Below are 22532 nucleotides of genomic sequence, written 5' to 3' on the forward strand. Positions count from 1 at the left end.
CTCTTTCAACTAATGATGGCTGGCTTTAACGCGGGATTCTTTTTGATCGTCACCCTTGTTGCCGTCCGTCTATATGGTGCATTCAATGGAATTATATCAGACTGCGATGAAGTTTACAACTATTGGGAGCCATTGAACTTCCTTACACGTTACTTCGGTAAAAAGACTTGGGAATACCAACCCGAATATGCAATTCGTTCTTGGACTTATCTTCTTCCCTATCTGTTTCTCAAATATCCGCTTACGTGGATCCAGAAGTCTTTGGAAATCTCTGGTGCTTTTTCTGAAGGTGCCATTCCGGCCTATACTTTTTTTTACCTTGTTCGTGTTGCCCTAGGCACTTCATTTACCTTTGCAGAATGTCAATTGGCCGATGCGCTAAGCTTTATTGATAATGACGTTTCCAACTGGTTCTTAGTTTACGAGATCCTAAGTCCTGGTGTTTTCCAGGCTTCTATTAGCTTGTTGCCAAGCAGTTTTGCTCTTGTGCTCGGTATGTTCTCCACAGCTGCCGTTATCAAGTACTTCAGGTATGATGATTTTTCCCATAAGGTTGAAAAAGACTTTTCTCTGAGCTATACCAAAGCACAGACTAACAATTACACCGAAACACCAGACACTTCGATTTCAGATAGCGTCGAGGAGTCGATAGATGTGCCTGCCGAAAAGGCTACATCGTCTACCTCAAAGGGACTCACTTCTCCCCAGATATTTTTATGCTCTCTATACAAGGAGTCTCTATCCAGACGTGATAAGTACTTTGCCATTTCGGTGGCTACTGCGTCTTGTGGGGGGTTGATTGGCTGGCCTTTTGCTTTGGTTCTTACTGCTCCATTTATTTTCCATGTGGTTCTGAGTATTACCTTTGGTAAAGTCATTCCTCTACCCTTAGCACGTATGAACAGCCGTAAATGGGCACTTCTGATCTATTTCCTTGCCGGCATGTCTTGTATTTACTTGTTTGCCTGGTTTGGCTCCCAAATTGACTTTTTATTTTATGATAAAGTCACCTTTGTTCCTTTGAACATTGCCTTGTACAACGTCTTTCATGCATCCAGTGAAACTGGTCCTAGCATCTTTGGCGTCGAATCTACAGGCTACTACTTTTTGAATCTACTCTTAAACTTCCATGCCATATTCTTGATGGCGCTTGTTGATTTGATTTTCATCTTCTCCAGAAGTTTCAAGATGGGGACCTCCCAATGCCTTGCAGTCTACAAACTTCCTGTCATAATCTGGTTGGCAATTTTCTGCTCACAACCTCACAAAGAAGAAAGGTTTATGTATCCAGTCTACCACTTGATATCCGTCGCTGCCGCAATTTTCACTAGTAAGTTTATCAGATTCTTTGGGACTCCTCAAAAAAGAAGATTCCTTTACCATTCTCTGTGCTTTTCAATACTCTGTGTTACCTCACTCTTAGGTATTCTTCGTACTGTTGCAGTGGTTAAAAATTACAGCGCTCCATTATCTGCCTTCAAAGCTCTTGCCAATCAACCGCATACTAATTCAGATAACCGGTTGGAAAACGTCTGCATCGGCAGGGAATGGTATCATTACCCATCTTCTTTTTTCCTCAACTCCAATCAGCGACTCCGTTACTTAGAGAATGGTTTCCGTGGTATGCTTCCGGGTGACTTTGTCGAGCCAAAAGTCAAATCATTTGCTGGCTTGAGAAACTCTACATATTTGGAACAACAAGGATTTAATAATAAAAACCAGTATAATCCAGAGTTTGCCTCCACTGCCATTGATGATTGTGACTACTACATCGACATTAACATGCCTGTTGATAAATCTAAAGGAGAGTTCCTCATATTCAACAGCGAGGGACTTGCATCAGATGGCTGGCAAACTATACGTTGTGAGGATATGATTGATCCAGATAGATCGTATGGATTAGCCAAATTGGTGTACATCCCATTTAAGGAGATTCAGCTTTTTAATCTCTGGTGGAAGTCTCTTCAAACTAGCTCATATGTGACTACCATTCAAAGCAACTCATTCTTCCAAGGGATGGTTGACCGGGATACCTACAAGCCTGTCGTTGAGAACGAGCATGTTAAAAAAATATTTGTCCAGACTATGGCAACCGTTGATGAGCTCGATAGTAAGTTCCAATTGTCCGAAAGGTTGCCTGGCCAGGTATTTTTCCACAAGTTCTGTATAGCCAAAAGGGTGTAGCTAATACATATGTATCTACTCAGATTGCTAACAGCATATAATTTTATTATCAGCTCTATTTTCGTCAACTAGTTAGGCTTACTGTCTATATCTATTCAAACTTCTTCAAGTTGATGTGAGTAACTTCTCCTTCCTGACCATTCTCCTCATCCGCTTCGAAACCTTCATCAAGCTCTTCGTGTTGCGAATTGTTCAAAGAAGCGGATGACAGGCTTAGCTTAACTAATTGTTCAATCTTAGCCTTCAGTTCGACGCTGCATGAACTTTCAATAAATGACTTGAAGACAATAGGGGAAAATTTGATGAAGTCAAGTAACTTGAAGTGTGCGTATCGAAGAAATACTCTCTTATTAAGTTCAGAAAACCACACAAGGGTAGGAACCACCAACTCATATGAAGCTAGGATTTCATCATCTGTGCTCAATGACTTTGCAAGTGTGATAAGGATCTCTAGCACCAATTTTGGCTCTTGCAGATTTGTAGGATCACTACTGACCAAATGAATCAACTTAGGAATCAATTTCGCCAAAATGCCATTCTGGGACTGCTGAGTTTTAATCAAGGTCTTCACTGTCTGTGTCGATAGTATAACAAGGTTAGTATCTTCCAACGTCAACCCGGACGCAATGAACTGAGCAACCTCATCACTTTCATCAGAGGTTAGTTTTAAATTTTTTAAGGTCGACGCAATAATGAGTACGGTCAATAAGGCATAACTAGTGTCTCTCTTCAAGTAGCCTTTAATGGTGGCGTAAAAGTTAAGCAAATTTGGATCACTAGAATCAATCATCTCAAAATTAGTGATGGTTCTTTTCAACGTTGGAAGCAGCATCGAAATGATATCTCCATTACCGAGCTGATAGATCAAAGTAAAAATGTAGAGTATGCATGAATAGAGATCCACTCTCATCACGTCAGGAAGATATCCAATCATTTCCACTATGGCGTCAAACGATTTTTTCAGTAAGACCAAATCCGATTGGGAAACGGGATGCATCTTATCCATATCAATATATCTATCTCTCACAAATGGCAAAATTCGAGCGATCACTAAAGTATTAACCCTAATAAGCTCGAATAGTCTGTCAACATCATTTGAAAGCTCGTCTGGCAATTTTGCGGAGGCATCAGAAGGCATGTTGAAATATCCCTCAAAGACGTTCTTACAAAGGTCGACGATGCAAAGCTGAATATCGGTGCTAGATATCGAAACCAGCCTGTCCAAAAGGTCAATAAACTCGGGAAATATTAAATCCTTGAAAAGGATTTTAAGGGCCATATCCAAACGTAGCAATTTCTGCAAAGACTCTAAAACAATGGCCTCTTGCTTGTCATCAATTACTTGCTTTCGAGAAGACAATTTGATCAAAAATTCCATACATTGGCCGAACACGATAAAGAAGAAATTGGTAGCCTCATCTCCCAGATATTCGGTGAACTTGTCCGGCTCCTCTCCTGCAACCTTTCCCAACGCATTTAAAATGTCTATCCAACTTGACTGGAAGGTCTCCAAATCCATTTCCTCGGTATTCGCCAAAGAGTATTCTTCACCATACTTGAGCATGGCATAATTCCTCAGAGAGTAGAACCACAATGGTATGAGTACTTCACTGTATTTTGCCACCAATTTCTGTAATTGTTCATCGTTCCGATTGGCATTGGCCATAATACGAGCCCATCCTTGCAAAATGTGAACTTTGATCTTATTTTGTGCCTTTAAAGAAGTGATAGTCATTTCACCAACTTTTGGCTTTCCCCTCCCACTAAGCTCTTGTGCTTCATCACCTCGACCGTTGCCAAGAGAGCTCTGGGTGGCAAATTCCTCCAACGAACTTGTTAATATCTTCAAAATCCTTCCGACACTGTTTATGGGAGTAACACCGCTCGTAACAAGTTTGGATGCCAACAATATTGCCTCAGAAGTAAGTTCCACCGTGGATCCCTTATCAAAGGCGGGAATGATAGCTGTCACTATTTGGGCTTGCTGCTGATCCAAAATAGAAACATCCCTATATAAAGGGTCCTTCATGTCGGCATATATATCAATTATGCTTTCAAGCATCTTTAGAGAAGACACCCTAAGGGTAGTCAAGCTGGAAGTGGAGCAAATGAAGGATATTCTGATAAAGTCGGGAACTCGTTTAGACAAATGTAACCTAAGCTTTTCATCTGAGTAGGCATAGGAGAGCAGGTCATTCAACAAATCAACAATAACTAATTTGAATCTCCAGCAAGTTTGCTCACTTTCAAGATCCAATAGCTGTAGAGAATCGCTTAAATTGTGGAAGTTCCTATCTTGAGAGTTGATATCCTCAGCTTTCGCTGCCGGTCCTGAAATTGTCGGGGCCTCGCTCGACTGTGATGATAACCCTTCATCAAGGCCGTTCAACGCACCCCCGGCCTCGGCATCAGCGTTTGCGTCCTCATCGTCATAATTTCTGGGAGATATCGATCTCCTAGAAGTATCTGTGCCCATTGCAGAAGAACTATCAATGCCGGGCTGTGTTTTCCTCCTAGAAGTAGAACCCCGAGTTGCAGACACTGCGGTGGATAATGATGCTCTAAAGAACATTCCGCCATTGTTAATTCTCTTCCTGAAAACATCAAGCAAGGTGTGAACAAGATCGGACTTAGCGATATTGAAATAGTCGATCAATTTATCAAGCCATTGAAGCTTGGTGCTGCCAGTCCCCGATATGCAGTCTTCTAGTAGCTGTTTGAGAATTCTTTTCACCGATTTGTTGGACGCATCATGATCCAAGGAAATCCATAGTAATAGCTCCATTCTATCAGTGATAATTCCTGTACCCTTCTGGCTGATTCTGATCAGCTGATGGTATGATTCCCATGCCATTTTCCAAATTATATCGCTTGTCGTAACAGGAAAGAGCTCTGAAATAGAAGAGTTGTCGTCGTCACTGTTCAAAGGCAAGCTGCTCAGTGCGTGGCCGTACACCCCAACCCTAAAGTTGTTGAGCAATAGAAATTTGATAAAGCGTCGGTAGACACTCGGAGAAATCAATGTTTTGTCAAATACCGTCAACTCTTCTAGCGTCTTCAACAATTCTCTTGAAACAACCACAAAGTTATCCGTGGTAAGGTAAATAAGTCCAAGTAGAAGACTGTGGATAATCTTTTTATAACTTTCAGGCCACGAGCAGATTAGTGGCCCTGCAAGATTTACTATAGCTCTGAGCACTCTGCTAATGAGAACTGTCGAACTTAAATGCTCCCTGTAACTCATATTGCAGGAGATCGATGTAGTAGCATGAATTCCAAAAGAGTCACCAATCCATATTTTCTCCAAAGTAAGTAAAACTTTCCATAAAAATTCGGTATCTAGTTCCGTAGGAGACTGAGTGGAAATAAGAGTAGCTATAGCATCTAGAGCGGATGCATGCACCATCGGGTGAGGATCAAGTGCCAAAATGAGTAACGTCCCGTTAATATTGAAACGATTCGACACTTTAGTAAACCTTGCAATGCTAGCAAGGGTATTGATGTCGAATGACCTCAACAGAGGCTGACTGTTTTGAATAATAGAGTTGACAGTCATAGAGATCTGATTAGTGATAACATCTGTATCAGTTTTGATATCAATCAAAGCGCAGCACATACCAATACTTTCGGAGTTCAAGTTTGCCATGTAGGCATCGTTGCTGTCGAAATTCTTCAATGTTTTAGCAAGTAGCTCAACAACGACACTACTTAAAGCTGGCATCAAAGTCGAATTCTGCAGGTTCATATTCGTCATGAAGCTTAAAGAACTATGAATGGCCATAGAGACGTTCACAGTAACGGCCTTTTTTCTCATCAGTAGAGACATATTGACTTGTTTGGAAGCCATTGTTGCAGGTGTCTCTTTGCCTGTTTCGGTAAGATCTCTGCTTTCTTTCGACTTGTAAAAGACGGCTGTTCTCATGTTCTCTATGACAGACTGCTGGATTTTAGACGTCAAGTAGGGAAAAGCCATAGCAAATATTTCCACCGCCAGATCCACAATCATGGTGCCGTTTCCCACTGGATATTGCATAGTCTCGGTATAACCAGGACCATTGCTGCCATCGTGCATCAACGACAATAATGGATCGTGGATAAAGTTGTGAGCAAAAGTCCCGCGAGAAAACGATTCGAAAGACGTATCAAAAACAGAAACCGGAGAAAGATGGCTCTTTATACGAGGAGATTCTACCATTCGGTATTCTGGTGCTGTAATGATATCAATGTCATGATCGTCATCTTTATTGCCTTTTCCGTTGTCAATGGCATCATAATGGTTTATTCCCGTCCTTTTAATCATAAGTTCGTCCACCCCAAATCCATTGAGTTTGCTAGTCATGCCAAAATTAAGGCCGTCATCCACCCGATATATCTCGTATTCGTCTAATTTGTAAGTCTCCTTAGCCTTTGCGGTCTTTGCAAAGTCAACTGGAATGTAGTTGTATCTGTATGCATTGATATCTGAAAAGTCATTCACAGTTTGAAGGAGAATTGAAGAGTTCAAGTCATTTCGAATATTGAGGAATGGCATGAGTGTAATTAAAGCTTCATAAATCCTCAGTTTATTCAATTTCATTCTGGTTGCCAAGAAAGGTGGCAAATCACAGTTGTTCTCAGCCTGTGCTTTCAAGTTCTTTAGAAATATGAAGCTTTTGGCAAGTAATTGGTTGAGCTGTTTAGCAATCTCGGGGGTGAGATGGCTGCCCGAATAAATGTCATCGAAAACTTGAGTCTTGGAAGAATTCGAACCAGAAAGAAAGCCAATATATGTTATGAGGCATGCAAGAGCATGGTTCTTGATCTCCACCAACTTAACGATCTCACCAACATTAGTGATGACCTTATGGCCATGTATATCTAAGTCATACTGAACGAATTCGGAAGGGAGCGAATGGCCCAACAAGTTCTTCCAAATGCCTAGATATTGGGAGTTCTCTAACCAGAATAAGTTTCCTTCAGAGCCCCCAGAGGACGTGGATGCAAAATTGAAAAGGCCCATCATCAAAATCCAACTGATCAACTGCTTTTCATAACTGGCATTAGAAATGAACACGCCAGAACCAGCTCCACCACCCAGAAGATTGTTAGAAACCACCGAAGAATTGAACCTCTTGAGAGAATTTGTGCATAGGGTAAGTACTTTCAATACAAGGTCCGTTGAAATGTGGTCATTAGGACAGGAAGTCAATAGCAATGATATAAGGAAGGCATAACCGTGATTTTCGTTGAAACATGACCCCTTATTTCCAGATTTCTCATCGAATGAAAGCTCAAGATTATCCATTGAGGTGTTGAGAATATTGAAAGAAAGTTCTGGTTTGATCTGAACAAGTTTGACAAGCGTTTCGGCAGATTTCACCCTGAGTTTATAGTTTTCATTCTTGCAGAACTCGAATAGCTTGCCTGCAACTTGAGTGCCGACATCCTCGTGAGAATCAGATATACCATCCTGGCGAGTAAGCACATACTCGCCTATGTCAGATATTATTGCCTGAGAAAATTCTAGTAGTGATAGAGCATACCATTCGTTGGGACATTCATCGATCGGTGACTTCAGCAACGAGTTTAATGAAGTTAGTGAAGCGTTCTTCTCATCACCAAGAACGATTGTCGCCAAAATAATAAGTTTGTTGACATCGCTATCAAGTTCTCTAAGCATGAAAGAGTAGAACATACTCAATTCATCCAATATTTTCAGTGCCACACTCATTTGAGTTGTGTTGGTGACAGTATACAACAATGAATCTCTATCAGGGCCCTTGTTTGATAATTTTAGTGGCTGACCAACGCCAAAAATGTAATGGTACATGACCTGCATAATATCAAAGAAGTTGTAGGCGGCGAAGTTGATTCCAGAATTGCTATGATCACCGGCACTACCGCTGGAGAGGCTGTTGGTTTGATAATATAGGTTCAATTTGGAAATGTACTGAACCAAACATTCGAGAATGCCCATTCTAATACTTTTGGTGCTTGTCTCCTTCATATAATTTGAGAGTAAGAATGAGACTGATGACTTTAGAACGGTGTCAGTCTGGCCTGTACTGGCTCCAAACACCACATAGTCGAAAACAAGTATATTGGCCAAATTTTTCGCTAGTAAAAGCCTTAGCTGCTTGTGATCGGTATCCATCGATAGTACAAACTGGTAAAGATACTTGCTTAAAGAGGTCAAATAATAGGTTGGATTTTTAGCAGTTTTCTTCGATGGTAGGCCGGAAACGTAACGATCCGACTTGAGTAATGTAGTCAAAATATTAAACGAGTGAATAATGGCAGGCAAAGGATACACAAATTTAGACTCTGCGTCCCTCATGGTGACATATTTAGTAAGTTTGAGCAACCTGTGAAAAAGCTTTTCGTTCAGTAAGTTGGTGCTGCTATCATTAGCACAGAGTACGTCCACCAATTTCACCATGTCCGTGAAGTAATTTGCTCGAAATATGTTTCCCTCAATCGCAGAGTTGTAATTGTCATGGCACTTTGTCAAATGCTTGTAAAGCGAGTTCAACACGGCCTCTTTATAAGAGTTAAGAAAGCCGTTGAACTTGTCAAATAGGAACTGAAGAACGATGATGGCCAGGTGCTTCAAAGAGCTGTACCAATTGGTTTTAAGCGAGATCTTTTTGACGTCAGAAGTGACAAGGTCACTCATTCGACTGGTCAAGTCAATGAGTTTTGTGGAGAATTTTGGATGGGCACTCTCAAGCATTAGTGAAAAGATGTATGCATAATCTTTCGCAAGTAGTTTATCCAGTTCTACCGTGAGAAGTGCAACGTTTGTCGTTTTTCCGTATGTTTCCAATAAGTATTTCAAGAGAAGATGTAGTTGTTCAAGGAGGTCAAGGAGGTCGTCAGTGCCAGGTTCATCGGCCTTAGATTCTACGAACGAGAGGATATTGCTGAGGTATGAGGCTAGCTCGGATTGTGCCAATTGACACGCCTCCGAATCGTTCTGGCAGATGATCTTGGGTTTGAGTTTTTCAAATTGGAACTCGGAAGTCATGATTGAGAGATAAGTAGAGAAGATTCTGATGACATAAATGAACCGTGGCTTTTTCGTTTACGAGTATTTAAAGTCTGCCCTCGCGATCTCCGGGGATTTTCATTATGCTTAAAAAAAAGGGACTCAAAAGTCAATCGGAAAGAAGAGCATATTCAACACAAAAAACAGCAGAGAAAGGTTTACTTGTAGTCAATCTACAATTGTGTAACTACTGATTACAAAAGCACCAAATTGGAGTCAACCAAAAAGAGGGTAAGCCTTTGCATCTTCTCATAAAAATGAATGTTACCTCTTGGTGTTAAGTGTGCTTTACGAATAATGAGATATAACTTGAGCAAATCAAGACTACAAAAAAATAGGAAGTTTACATTTTATAAACGAAACCGTAAAAGAAGTACACATATTATTATCTGAATATCAGCTTTGATGGTAACTGTGATAATTCAATGATGCGACTAACAATGCAATTACTATCATATCAGATTATCAAAAAACAGGATTCATAGGTACCTTAGAGGAAATAAAAGAGTGAACTCTTCATACAGTATATAATCAATTGGGTGGTCAAACAAACAATTTTAAACGAAGAGTTAGAAGACTAAACGAAATACAAGCGATCAGGTGCGAGCAATCAAGAATACTGCATGATCTTCCGGGATGACAAATTTCTTATCTTGAAGATACGAAAGAAAAGGAATCACAACAGAAAGTCTCAATTTGAAAACATCCATCATAAAGATTAATATCATCAATAAAATTATCTCTGCCCAAAGTTGATAGGTGATATAAACCAGGTCGTCTAAAAAATGAAGTCTGACTGGGTGGCCAAGCTGGTTAAGGCGTGCGACTGTTAATCGCAAGAGCGTGAGTTCAATCCTCACCCTGGTCGGTTATTTTTTATTTTTTTTTTCCTCACACTTATTCATGATACGCTACATTCCAGAGATGGGACGGCATTTCCCGTTAGGGATATACGACAACAGTTGCTTAGGTGAACATGCAGAAAGCACAATGAGCAGTAAACATGCCCAGCAACCTACTTGCTTGGCTATTCAGATCAATAGTTAATGACTATCCAGTGAAAAATTCTTTCAACTTGGATACGCCATTTAGTTACATGCTCTCTGTTTTAGAGGTATGTAGTATTTGAAGGATGTTTGTAATTCAAGAAGCGTGTTTCAAAAAATTCCTTAGGAACGTAAACAATCAATATGCGCGATGGGTCTGAAATTTTTTTTTTTATTTACATTTCCGAGAGTTCGATCTAACCGTAACCGCGGCAGCTGCTTCAAGTTTGGAAGAAGTACGCTCCAAAATGGGGGAGACACATAGCTCAATGTGGAAAGATAGAAAACAATTGGGATAAGTCTTCTTGTGGGCTTGACATTCATCGGACTTAAATAACAATCCATGCTTGGAATGCAACCTCTTCGTTGATTGTATCAGAACAAAAGGAACAAAGTGATTCCGTTCCTTCTTATTTGTTTCTTATTTAGTTTTCTTTCCTTTTTCCTTTTCGTCGTAACTGGCATTTGCATTCAGAAGAGGTGCGCTTTTTTTCGATCACCTGAAATTAAACAAAACCATCAAGACTTGTATTGATTCATTCAGGGTCCTAATATTTCATCATATTTTAATTGTTGATCTTTGCTAACTTCCTGATGAAAATTTAATATTTGATAACAACATTCATTATCCCATGAGTAACAATAAATATTTGAGCACTTTGCAGAGAAGCGCATCGTCAACTACAGATGAGAATATTCACAAGAATCCAAAGAACCCGAAGAGCGTGAGGTCAAACAGCATGTCCCATTCTCGTGCTGGAAGAAAGGCCTTAGGACTGATTTCTATGAGCAATATTAATGCAAACCAACATAGGGTGCCAACTGACATTGAGGGGCTGCATGAGTATATCCAGGAGCGAAGAAGACAGAAGACAAAGGGACAAAAGAATGAGGCGGAAGCAGAAGCAGAAGCAGAAACGGAAACAGAAACAGAAGCAGAAGCAGATACAGAAGCAGAAACAGAAATAGAAACTGGAGCAGACTCGGAACCTCAGATGGAGATGGAGACCCATATCCAAACACAAACACAAAGACAAGCACAGACACAGACACAGACACGGACACAGCTGTACAACAACAATAAGTATAGATCACAAAGCTCATTGAAAAGCTTATCAAGCGGACCGTTTGTTGAGAAGACAACGGCAATTGCAGATCACCGTAGACTACATGTTTATCAGGACGCAAAAGAATATAAGGAAGGAAAGGAAGAAGAAGCACAAGAAGAAGATACACAAACAGCGACGTCCACAATCAGCAGTAGCAGCAGTGATAGGGCATCTGCTGAAGTGGAGGGAAAGTCACCGATGACTCCAATATGGAGCTCAAAGATTCAACAGGATCTTGAATCTGCCGTCTATAAGTATTACAGACCAGACCCAGATCCGGAGGACGAAGACACCTGGGATGTATCAATGGTTGCAGAGTATGCACCCGAAATTTTCAATCATCTCCGAGATGTGGAGTCAAAGTACATGCCGAATGCGTACTACATTCCTCGTGTTCAAACCGATATTACTTGGGAAAACAGGTCTACTTTAATCAACTGGATAGTGCAGGTGCACTCACGGTTTAACCTACTTCCAGAAACATTATATCTAACTGTCAATCTCATCGACAGGTTCCTGAGTAAGTGTGCTATCTCCCTCAGCAAGTTCCAATTATGTGGGGCAGTAGCACTTTTTATCGCAGCAAAGTACGAGGAGATTAACTGCCCAACGGTGAAACAGATGGCATACATGGTTTCGAATGAATATTCGACGGGAGAACTATTAAAAGCGGAAAAATTTATGATTACCAAATTGGATTTTGATATGGGATTTCCTGGACCAATGTCATTTCTCAGAAGAACTTCGAAAGCTGACAATTATGACTCGGAAATAAGAACCTTGGCCAAGTATTTCCTGGAGATAACTATAATGGATTCCAGGTTTGTAGCCGCTCCTCCTAGTTGGCTGGCTGCCGGTGCCAGTTACCTTTCGCTGAAGATGCTTCACCAGGGAAAGTGGACGGATGCGCATGCATATTATAGTGGCTATTCCGAGGAACAATTGATACCTATTGCAGAAGTGTTAGTGGAATGTTGCTTAAGTTGCAAGACTCATCATAAGGCCATTTTTAACAAGTATTCCGAAAGAAGGTTCAAAAGAAGTGCTTTGTTTGTACAGGATTATCTCAAACGAGAGCCAGAATACGGGGATGAATGAACGACTAAACGACCGAGTAGAGGTAGTGATTATGCATTAATTAAGTAGATCGAAAAATCAAAACTTGAAAAGTCTAGAAGTAATCAAGGCGGTGTACAGAAAAGTACATTACCTCCCCGCTAAAAAAAAGTTACGACAAAGTCTCCAATTGCACTGCTTGCCACTCTCTTTTCTCCCTGTATAACTAACGATGTCCTTCAGACTTGCTTACAATGCTCTAAGAGTTGTAACGAGACCTTCTATGGTCAGAATTGGAGTCATTACCTCCTTTAAATTGACTGCTTCCAGAGCTATGGCTTCACATGGTCAGCGCCTCTTCTCTATCAGTTCGATCAGAGCCAATAAGCCATCTGAAGATCTTTCCAAGGTGTTGCACTCGGAATTGGATTTCGAAAAAAAAGATAGCTTTGGATTGGACGAGACATACAAGACTTACCTTCAACAGTCAGGCTTTGAAATTGTCAACAGAGATAAGAAGGTTTTAGCTGAACTTGTCAAGAAGAACGGTTTGGAGACCATTCACGTGTACTTTGATGTGTTGAGAATCACCCAGGCCTCTTATGACTTGAGACAATTCCAAGAGGAGATGCAGAACCAGGAGGATCTTATGAACAGTCCGGAGTTCGAGGACTTGGCCTTCAGCGACGTCAATGTTGTCATTGAGAAGAATGGAAAGGCTGTTGGCTTTGACCTATCGTTATCCCTGGTTAACAATGATTTTGCCGTCACTGCTATAACCAACTTCGAGAGTTCCGAAGTGGCACTTAGTGACTCTCCCGAAGCTGCCAACGCCAGAGACCTTGCATATTCTGGTCCAGCTTTCAATAATTTGGCGGATGAGTTACAAGAGTCTATTGAACAGTTCCTGGTCTCTAGAGGTATTGATAACCAATTGGGTGAATTCATTCTTGCCTACGCCAGCGTCAAAGAGAACACCGAGTACATCTCGTGGCTCAAAGACATGGAAGATTTTTTCCTTTAATTACATGTATATACTTTACCATACTTATAAATAAACTCGGCAACAAGTTTGCTTGACTTACACCAGAATCCTTTCAAATCCGTGCTACCTTCCTAATCTGTAAAAACTTTAAAGTGAAAGACTTTTCGCAGTCACAGACGAAAAATATTTTCTCGGGGTGTGCGGGTGGGAGGAGACAGAGATTGAAGAAAAATCAAAAACTAGACATTGTGAAAATTGAAAATTCGAGGAAAAGTTAACAACATCGAAACGACCTTAGTGTTCTACAGAAAAGAATAAAATAGTAATACAATATGAGTGAAACATTAGTCTCTTACGCTGCATTGCTTCTTGCTGACGCTGACAAAGATATTACCTCTGACAACTTGCAGGCTGTGTTGAGCGCTGCTAATGCTACTGTCGATGGCGTCTGGATTCATACTTTCGCCGAGGCTTTGAAGAGTCAAGATATCAAGGAAAATCTTTTCAAGATGTCTGCTAACGTTGCTCCATCTTCTGGTTCTGCTCCAGCTGCTGCTGCCGGCGGTGATGCTTCTGCTGCTGCTGCTGAAGAGGAAAAGGAGGAGGAAAAAGAAGAGGAAGAGTCCGATGAGGACATGGGTATGGGCTTATTCGATTAGGCGTAGAGATATTGGACCTCATCTATATGTGTCTTATAGTTTATAGGATACCTTAATAAGAGATAGCGTTATCAAGAAAAGAAAAACGTAGACAATCTATAAAAACCGTAATTAAGTAGGAGAGCAAGTCGATTAACCGTTCAACTTTCCATCTCTCCGTTTCTTATTGCGCCTGTTGTCGACGGAGTTAAAGTCACCCGCTTCAACACTGTTAGTGTTTGAGTAGTAGTGAAAGAACTGTGTACCCTGAGAATGGGAATGAGAGTGCAGATGTGATTTGTTATGATCATCAAGGCTCAAGCTGTTTTTCTTATGACCTGCACGATCTCTATAATCTGATGAAGTTTCCTCCAAGCTTTTCGACCGACCATGATGAGCTTTTCGACTCCGTCGTAATCCGGGATTCAGTCGTGCTGTGCGGATGATCTGAATCCTGCGTCTGTGTGGAGTGGTAATGGGAGTCACATAACCTTGTACACCTGGAGTAGCATCACCCTGGGTAGAATCTGCTTTCGATGTATTTAATCTATAACTTTTATGCTTGATAAACCCGATCTCTTTGAACAAAAGATCTCTCTCTAATTCCAATCGATCGATTTTCGATGCATTATCTTCCTTGACAAAGTTCAGCGTCATATTCAGCTGTTTAATTTTTATTAAGCACATTTTAAGCATCTTGATTACATCACCTTGATCGCTCTTCTCCTTCTTCTCGGAAAGTCTTGCAATAAGCCTACTTAATTTAGACTCAAGCGAATCCACCACACGGCTATCAGTTTTCTTGATAGGAGATTGTAAAAGAGTGACACCCGTACTACCTTTAGTGTTGGTATCTGTCATGTCATGATTAATATCTGCTGTTTCCTGCAATGTAGAAAGCTTCACAATCGAAGCTAGTAACTCATCGGAGATGCCGGAGTTCTCGGTTTGGTTATCCATCGTCTGCGCATCTTGCCTAGAACCCATTCCATTCATAGTGTGGCTTCCCTGTGCGGCTCGAGGTTTCAAAATATGTCCGCAGTCTGAGTGCATAACCCAAGCTTATATAATATAGCCTTTTCACTAGTAATATAAACTGATAGCAAGTGAAGTAACGATAAATGGGCTTTTCTTTAAAAAAAAACCGGTATGTAATTTGAGATTCAGATGAAACTGCATTATGCATTAAATCTAATTCTAGAAAAGAAAGGCGTGCGTACCTTATTGCTGCACGCAATTAAACCGCTTTTGGCGCAGTCATTTTTTTTTGCTATGGTCGATCGACTACATACACAGTCTAATTTGGTTCTCCGATTCTCGGAGCCAGGATAAAAGGAGAAAACTCAAATAGGAAATAGGGGGTGCGAATACACTTTGAAAGGAATGAATGAATTGAAATTACATAGATGTTAAGCCTTGAGTCTTTTTGGTCTTTCAAGGCCAGCAAAGTCATACATCTGCACCTTGAAAAACTCATAGACTGGGAAGACAATGCATTGACCGGAAGCAACTCTGGCAACTCTAGGTATGATACCTTTGTAGAAGGCGCTCACACCACTTTCTTTAAACAAAGCCCGGCCAATTCTCATACCCCTAGAGAAATTGGACTCTTTGAAAATACCAGTCTCTTTTTGCAGTCTTGTCTTGATAGTATCCAAGGGGTTATTACAAAATGGACCAATGGCACCGGAAATAAAACCAATGATAGCTGTCTGATAAGTTGGAAGATGGTCCCTGTTTTGAGAATGCTGCAACTTTCCCTTCAAGTAGGTATAGGTGGTGAAGTTGGCACCCTGATTAATAGCCTGTCTACCGGCAGTAAGTGCGACACCTCTATAAAGTGTCTTAAAACCTTCTTCTTTGACGATAGTGTAGCCTGCTTGAATGGCATTTCTGTATTTTGGAACTGCACCAGTGGTTGATGCAACAGAACCACCATGCTTTAAGGCATTATGTTGTGCCTGTAATCTGATTTTGACCACTTCCATGGGATTCACAACAGCACAAGCTTCAGTAACACCCGCCAACACACCGGAAAAAAATGTAGCAAGACCAGACACGTGACCTGAGTCTTTTTTGGGCATTAGAGACCTGTAGAACTCAAAAGACGAGAATCTGATTGCCATTTTAGGCACAATACCAAGACACACAGCACCAAGACCTTTATATAAGGCTAGGAATCCCTCATCTTTAAAGATGTTGACACCAGTTTTGACCAATCCAGGCGGTTTCACTCCAGGATAACTAGATTTCTTGTACAATTGCATTCTCACCTTAATGGTATCCAATGGATGGCAGCAGAGAGCCTCGAACAAGCCGGCACAGCCGCCGGCCAACAAGTCGATGGTTCTCTTCTTGGCCTGGTTTGCATTTTTATCTGTTGACGTCATGAGCAAGAGTCGGCCTGTGTATATATATACGGAAAGTCTTTCAATTAAACCTACCTACCAGATATAGAGAAGGAAAAAAGTACAAAACCAAACCCAACATGCATGAGGGGGGAAGTCACCGCTTCTTTATAGATCCAGCTATGACCACCAATAATTCCCCAGTTCAGACAGCTTTTGAATATAGATAAGTACTTAAATTCTGCACCCCCTAGCCCGACTCCACTTCCCCCACAAAAAAAAAAAAAAAAAGAAAACGTAGTTAAGAGCTTAGTACTTTCAGCTGGCCAAAATCTGGGGAAAAGGAATCTGAATCAGCGGAAAAAAGATAGAGCAATATTAGCTGCTCTTGACCAAGCTGTCATGACTTGACCAGGTTTTGGGGCCTATCTCATATACCTTTGCATCATGTTAACAAGCCTGTCGACTCAGTAGGCTGATAGTCTTTTTCTTATTTATTTATCTTAATTTTCTATTATTGGGAAGCTTGAATTATATTCAATCATTAGGCTTATTATCGGAGCTGTCATATAAAAGGCCAGCTTCAACAGGGTCTCCCGGTATATTGGGAGAAAGGATAAAAGGAAATTTACGGCCCCGGAGAATTTTTAGTACGATCAACGAATATGCGATTCGCGTCTCCGAGATCTGACTTTTTCTTCTATTTAGGGCTCCAATCCTTATTTACAGGAGTCCGAGCGGCCATAATGGATCTAAGATTTAATGGCAAAGAAAAACAATTAGATTAAAAGAAAGGACCGAAATTTACGAAATCGCATTCCGACCAGCACTCCAAGCCGAGTGTCACATCAAGAAAGGAATCATACATATGAGCATCATCACGAGGGTTCCCCACCAAGGTTCCAAATGCATTGATCCACCCAAGAACTCCTGAGATGATGCTGATACGATAACAGTCTCCGTAGCAATGACACTAATAATAATTGAAGAACAGGCAGATCCCCCCTGCTGCTCCACCGAGGTAGTGGTAATGACGGAGGAGGCTTGTGACAATTCCCCGAAAGTACTTTCAGTCACAAAAGATTCCCTCGTGGAACCGATCTGGGCAGTATTTATCAAGTTGACGACATATGTAATACACTGGCCACTCTGATCACAAGAACTTGTAGTGAGAGGAATACCGGGAATAACTGTATATGTGTCTCCCCAGATTGTTGGTATAGGCAACGAAGATGTAATAGTATCACAAGGAACAATGGAGACAATTCCTGGACCTACAGTGAGGTCTTCAGTGATAATCTTAGTACATCTATTCATATGGCAGCTTTTTGTTGTGATTGTTGTAGTGTAGGCGCAATCTACAGTGACCAAAGAAGTTGCCGTGACAGTACTAACTGTGGTATTCCAGTAAACTGAATTGCCCATGGCGAAAGAGCTTAAGAGGCCAGCCAATGAAGACAAAGCGACCAATCTCATGAGTATTAATTCGGTTTTAAGAGAATCCTGCTAAAGATTGAAGATACTAAAGAAGAAGGAGAGGGCATCAATACATCACTTACCGTTTTAATCCTTGTTGAAAACGGGGAGCAAAATTATTTCCTCAACGGGAAATCTATCCGCCAAGATCTGAAACTTTCCAGCCGTCTCTACTAACGACTCATTTAGTCATACGCATATCCAGCCTATCTTATCTTCAACACTTCTAAGATGAAGGTATTTAGAGTAGCTTTACATATTCTCTTAAAAACAGTTCCATCATTTACAATTTCAAAAAGGACTCGCAGTTCATGCTTTCAAAAAGGACTCGTAGTCCATGCTTTTATTCACGAACCATATCGATGCGGGCACAAAGCTGATATATGTTTTTCCCAAATAGCTACAGATTAGTTCTTTGCCATAAGGCTCACAGAATCTAGTCAGCTTGCTTCGATGGTGAGAGAACTGGACAAAAAGGAAAGAAAACGTTTATGCGCCATACGCTACAGCAAACGAGTCGTACACACCCTTGCACCAATACTCAAAGAAGACAGGATGATGTGTCGTCTACAGAATCAAATGCGGACACCCAAGGAAACAAAGAAAGACACGAGTTGAAACAGAATGAGAAAGAAATCAGAAAATGACTGACAGTTCATTATACAGCAGGAAACAGGCACCATACTATATAATCAATTATCTCGAAGAAATCTTTGCTCGACTGCAACTGTGCGTAAGACAGCATGCAAGGCCCCGAAAAGGAAATAGACGCGGCCCAAACAATTTACACGTTCCTCATGATTAGGCGACTGTTTCATTACGCATTAAAATTCACAGTTTGGTTGATTTAGGACATCTTCTAAAACTTGGTTCTTTATTACTCCTAAGTAGTTGAGAGAGAAGCAGGTACGGGAACTTTTTTTTGTTACATTTTGGAGTTAAAGTCAGACCACCAATTTTGCTTCTACTTTTGCTTTTGCTTTTACTTTTGCTCTCCCTTACTCTTTGTTTGCTAACGTTTGCGGTTGTGCTTGTTCACATTTCTCGCACCTATACCCATCCATATGTCATACGTCACATCTGCATTGACATCATCGACCATTAGCATGTCCGATCCCTCAGTTCGTCTTCGCAACTCCATAGTGAGCGGTAATTATTTTATAGTGACGCGGTTACTTAAGCGGTTTCCGGATCTAGTCGATAATATCGATCCATCAAATGGCTGGACAAACCTTCATTATGCTGCCTATCATGATAGATATGAAATATCCGAGGTTATTCTCGGTCTGATCGCCCAGAGGGACCAGGACGGAACGTATAGTCGGCCATCACCTACACCTGCAACAGCCGGGGGTACAGGAAATGGCTCGGTTCATTCAGACTATACCCAAATTACTTCCGAGGATGAGATTAAGCTCAATTTCGATAGAGACACTGTGATACATGTAGCCTGCCGTGGTAATGCGTCAAGAACACTTAGGCTACTCCTGGACTATTTTAATGTATGCGTTGATCAAAAGGGTGCCCATGGTTATATTCCTTCCCACATCTGCTGCATTAAAGACCATCCCGAATGCCTGGTGATACTTTTAGAAAATGGCGCATACCCTAATTTGATCGATGATCAGGGTAACACTCCTCTTCATTTGGCTTTGCAATATGGGTTTATGCGCTGTGTTGAACTTCTTATCCGTCACCATGCAGATGATACCATGGTTAACAACGAGGGCTGGACTCCATTGGACACTGTTTATGACTTTGATATCAAGACAAAATACAAAAGACTTAAGGAGAGCCTCAACCAGAATATTCAAGGCGCAAACGAGCCGTTGGTCACCACTACTCTTACGACTCTTCGCCATAGAAAGTCCTGCGATTCTAGCCTTCCCGAGAGGGGGCCACTTCCAAGCATAACTTCTAGAAAGTATTCTCTGTCGTCTGTTATCTCGAGCGATCTAGAAGAGTCTTCGCTAGCAGATATTCCTGTGGCATTAAATTCCCGCAACTCCAAAGGTTTCAGCTCCAATTATTCATGTCCAGATTTAGAAAGTAAGAACAGTCTCACGAGGCATAGTTCTTCGAGTGCTAGCTCGTTAGAGCAAGTGAGGGTCAAAGGACAACAGACGTCTTCAAATAGAAGCACTGGAAGGCTTTCTAGAAAGGCACCTCCTCCCATTCAAACAACAGACCTGGGACCTCTTGGAACCCACGCACTGAGCAGAAGAAGTCCTATGTCGGCAAGCGGGTCTGGTCTATTAATATCCAATTGCAGTCCTTCTCCATCTTCAAAGAGATCGTCTATGGTCAATAGAACATTCAGATCGAGCTCGCTCACTTCGGAGGTGTCTCCGACGAAGAACAGATCTTCATCATTATCTCAACAACAGCCTCAAAGGCGTGATTCTTTCTCCACAACGATTTCTTCTATATCAGCGAAATCTCAATCTCAACAGTCACAGCAGTCACAACAGTCACAATCTCACTATATAGAGCTAGACGATGCAGCATCAAAATTGAATGATTTCAAATCCAAAAACAACGATAGACTGAAGCTGGGATTGAAGTTGGGTAATTTGATTCTCAATAGATCCCAGGAGAGTTTACCCACCCAGATGGAATTAGAACTGACGGAGACAGGATCTCTGATAGGAAATGAAGGACTTAAAAAGAGCCGCATATTGAGCATACCAATAGCCAGTCTACGTAACAAACGTGTTGTATAAAATAAAGTCGTTTCTCATTATAGAAATATAGGAAAGAGAATAAATAGTAGGCTATTCAATGCTTGGCATCGATCCACTCATCCAGTCTTTGAAGGCCTCAGTAATACTAGGATACTTCTCAAAGCTGTCAATCACACGAATAAAGTTTCGTACGTAAGAATCTTCAACTTTGGCATTTTCATCCAGTTTACGATCTGTATCGTCATCTACTTTTCCTTCGAATGCAAAGTTTTGATCAAGAGAATTCTTGATCAAGTCCGGAATGCCAATGGACGCAGCGCAACCGTCAGCATTCTTCAGCTCACCATCACCTTTGAGAATGGTTAACTGCATGGTATTATAGCTCTTGCAATGCTCACAGCGAAGCCCTAGATAGTGATAGGGAACCTTTGAACGACCACCACAGTCAACACATTTGATGAGAGCCTTCCAATCACCTAATCCATCCGGCATTATAGTCTGTTCAATTTCTTTGTCCAAGACACGGAACTGAGCCTCCATGTTAACTATGGTCTTCGAGCAAAGAGGACACTTATATGAATGCTTTGTGTATTCATCATAGCAAGACTGATGAATAGGATGACCACAAGACATAAATACCACCGTCTTAATGGAATCAAACATGTACTCATCACATATAGGGCAGTTGCAAAGAGTGGAGTTTTCAATGCATACATGACGATCTTTCAATTCGATTGAGATGCAGGCGTGACAATTATCACAGTGAAAGTAATCCTGGTTTAGTCCAAGACCTAAACGACATATTCCACACTTCTCACAGTGATATATATGTTTCATCGGATCGTTGTCAAACAGCTTACACTTGTCACAGTAATATCGAGCCAACTCACAATTACAACTGACACAGAACTGTTGGGGATACTGAGGTGTGCAACAAAACATACAGAGAACATACCTCGTCGCGCTTCGAGGAAGTTTGTGCGATTTAACTTGCTGATCATGACAAAATCGACATGGATACCACTTTTTACAGATGGCACACTCGATTTTACAGTTAGTTTGGTAATGTTTGCAACCTAAGATATGGGAATTCTGATCAAAATAAGACGGCCGAAGATCATCATCACTAAGAACAACCTCATCATCTTCAGCAGAACTGATGCCGTTATCAACGTACTCACTTTCATTCTCAACGCTACCTTCGTACTTCATTTTCTCGTGAAATGTTCGGGTCATCAACTTCTGAATCAAAAACCTTTTATCAACAGGAGCCAAATCAAGTCCCAAAATCTCCTTGATTCTTTTTCTAAGAAATATCTCATCTTTGAACTGTTCGAAGGTTAAATAAGTAAGATGATCGTAGTTGACAAGCCGATCCTGTACCAATGAAAAATCGGAGACTTCTTTGGGTTTTAATCGGGCCACACCTGAAGGATCAGGGTCAGGGTCAAAATCAGCATCAGCATCAGAGTCATGCTCTACTCCACCCACAATATCCTCTATAGGATACTCGACAGCAGAGTTGATTACCTCACTGAAGGATTCACTTAGGTTCATACAGAGACTCTTGATGTCATCTTTTTTTGCTGGCAAAGATGTCTTCAAAATTCCTCGTTTCCGGTAGATAGTAACTTGCAGCTGCCGAAAGTTTCTTGGCTATATCACTTGGATTGTAGTTGACAGAACGAAGATGAGGCCAAATGGAGAATCGAGGGAAAACAAACTTTCCAACCTGTTCTAAATTGGCTGTGAACTCGTCGTCTTCATCATCGTCGTCCGATTCGGAAGAACTGCGTTCGACTGCGGTACTCCTGTCAAGAGATTGCTGAAGAGAAGTAATCAAAGCCATCAATGGCAGATTATCTAAGTATTTTCTTGCAAACCTCTTTCTGTTCGGATAACGGCCTTTCGCTCCTAGTGTTAATCGTCAATCGGGGGTAGATTCAAAGCTCCACTCCAACCGCTAGTTTCGTTAATCG

At 41.2% G+C, this 22532-nt stretch overlaps 8 protein-coding genes and 1 non-coding gene across 9 annotated transcripts; 5 read left to right on the top strand and 4 right to left on the bottom strand.

The window, feature by feature from the left end:
* Window positions 1–15: 15 nt before the first annotated feature.
* FOA43_000600 (uncharacterized protein) lies at window positions 16–2184 on the top strand (the record flags this gene model as incomplete). The annotated part of the gene is made up of 2 exons (XM_038920928.1): window positions 16–1330; window positions 1424–2184. 2 exons carry the CDS (start codon window positions 16–18, stop codon window positions 2182–2184), a joined length of 2076 nt encoding a protein of 691 aa, XP_038776856.1.
* Window positions 2185–2275: 91 nt separating this feature from the next.
* FOA43_000601 (uncharacterized protein) lies at window positions 2276–9190 on the bottom strand (the record flags this gene model as incomplete). Its single annotated transcript, XM_038920929.1, has 1 exon — window positions 2276–9190. The coding sequence occupies one exon, from the start codon at window positions 9188–9190 to the stop codon at window positions 2276–2278; it is 6915 nt and encodes a 2304-aa protein (XP_038776857.1).
* Window positions 9191–10005: 815 nt separating this feature from the next.
* On the top strand, window positions 10006–10079 carry FOA43_000602. The gene has a single exon. It is a non-coding gene; the product is annotated as a tRNA-Asn (tRNA).
* Window positions 10080–11564: 1485 nt separating this feature from the next.
* FOA43_000603 (uncharacterized protein) lies at window positions 11565–13446 on the top strand (the record flags this gene model as incomplete). Its single annotated transcript, XM_038920930.1, has 2 exons — window positions 11565–12328; window positions 12666–13446. 2 exons carry the CDS (start codon window positions 11565–11567, stop codon window positions 13444–13446), a joined length of 1545 nt encoding a protein of 514 aa, XP_038776858.1.
* A 293-nt stretch (window positions 13447–13739) lies between these two features.
* Window positions 13740–14066, top strand: RPP1B (60S acidic ribosomal protein P1-beta; the record flags this gene model as incomplete). Its single annotated transcript, XM_038920931.1, has 1 exon — window positions 13740–14066. The coding sequence occupies one exon, from the start codon at window positions 13740–13742 to the stop codon at window positions 14064–14066; it is 327 nt and encodes a 108-aa protein (XP_038776859.1).
* Window positions 14067–14198: 132 nt separating this feature from the next.
* On the bottom strand, window positions 14199–15098 carry FOA43_000605 (uncharacterized protein; the record flags this gene model as incomplete). The annotated part of the gene is made up of 1 exon (XM_038920932.1): window positions 14199–15098. The coding sequence occupies one exon, from the start codon at window positions 15096–15098 to the stop codon at window positions 14199–14201; it is 900 nt and encodes a 299-aa protein (XP_038776860.1).
* A 356-nt stretch (window positions 15099–15454) lies between these two features.
* On the bottom strand, window positions 15455–16435 carry FOA43_000606 (uncharacterized protein; the record flags this gene model as incomplete). Its single annotated transcript, XM_038920933.1, has 1 exon — window positions 15455–16435. One exon carries the CDS (start codon window positions 16433–16435, stop codon window positions 15455–15457), a length of 981 nt encoding a protein of 326 aa, XP_038776861.1.
* Window positions 16436–18975: 2540 nt separating this feature from the next.
* FOA43_000607 (uncharacterized protein) lies at window positions 18976–20592 on the top strand (the record flags this gene model as incomplete). The annotated part of the gene is made up of 1 exon (XM_038920934.1): window positions 18976–20592. The coding sequence occupies one exon, from the start codon at window positions 18976–18978 to the stop codon at window positions 20590–20592; it is 1617 nt and encodes a 538-aa protein (XP_038776862.1).
* Window positions 20593–20643: 51 nt separating this feature from the next.
* Window positions 20644–22402, bottom strand: FOA43_000608 (uncharacterized protein; the record flags this gene model as incomplete). The annotated part of the gene is made up of 2 exons (XM_038920935.1): window positions 20644–22130; window positions 22186–22402. The coding sequence occupies 2 exons, from the start codon at window positions 22400–22402 to the stop codon at window positions 20644–20646; spliced, it is 1704 nt and encodes a 567-aa protein (XP_038776863.1).
* Between the last annotated feature and the right edge of the window lie 130 nt (window positions 22403–22532).

Source organism: Brettanomyces nanus, chromosome 1 (assembly GCF_011074865.1).
Source record: "Brettanomyces nanus chromosome 1, complete sequence".
Lineage (NCBI taxonomy): Eukaryota > Fungi > Ascomycota > Pichiomycetes > Pichiales > Pichiaceae > Brettanomyces > Brettanomyces nanus.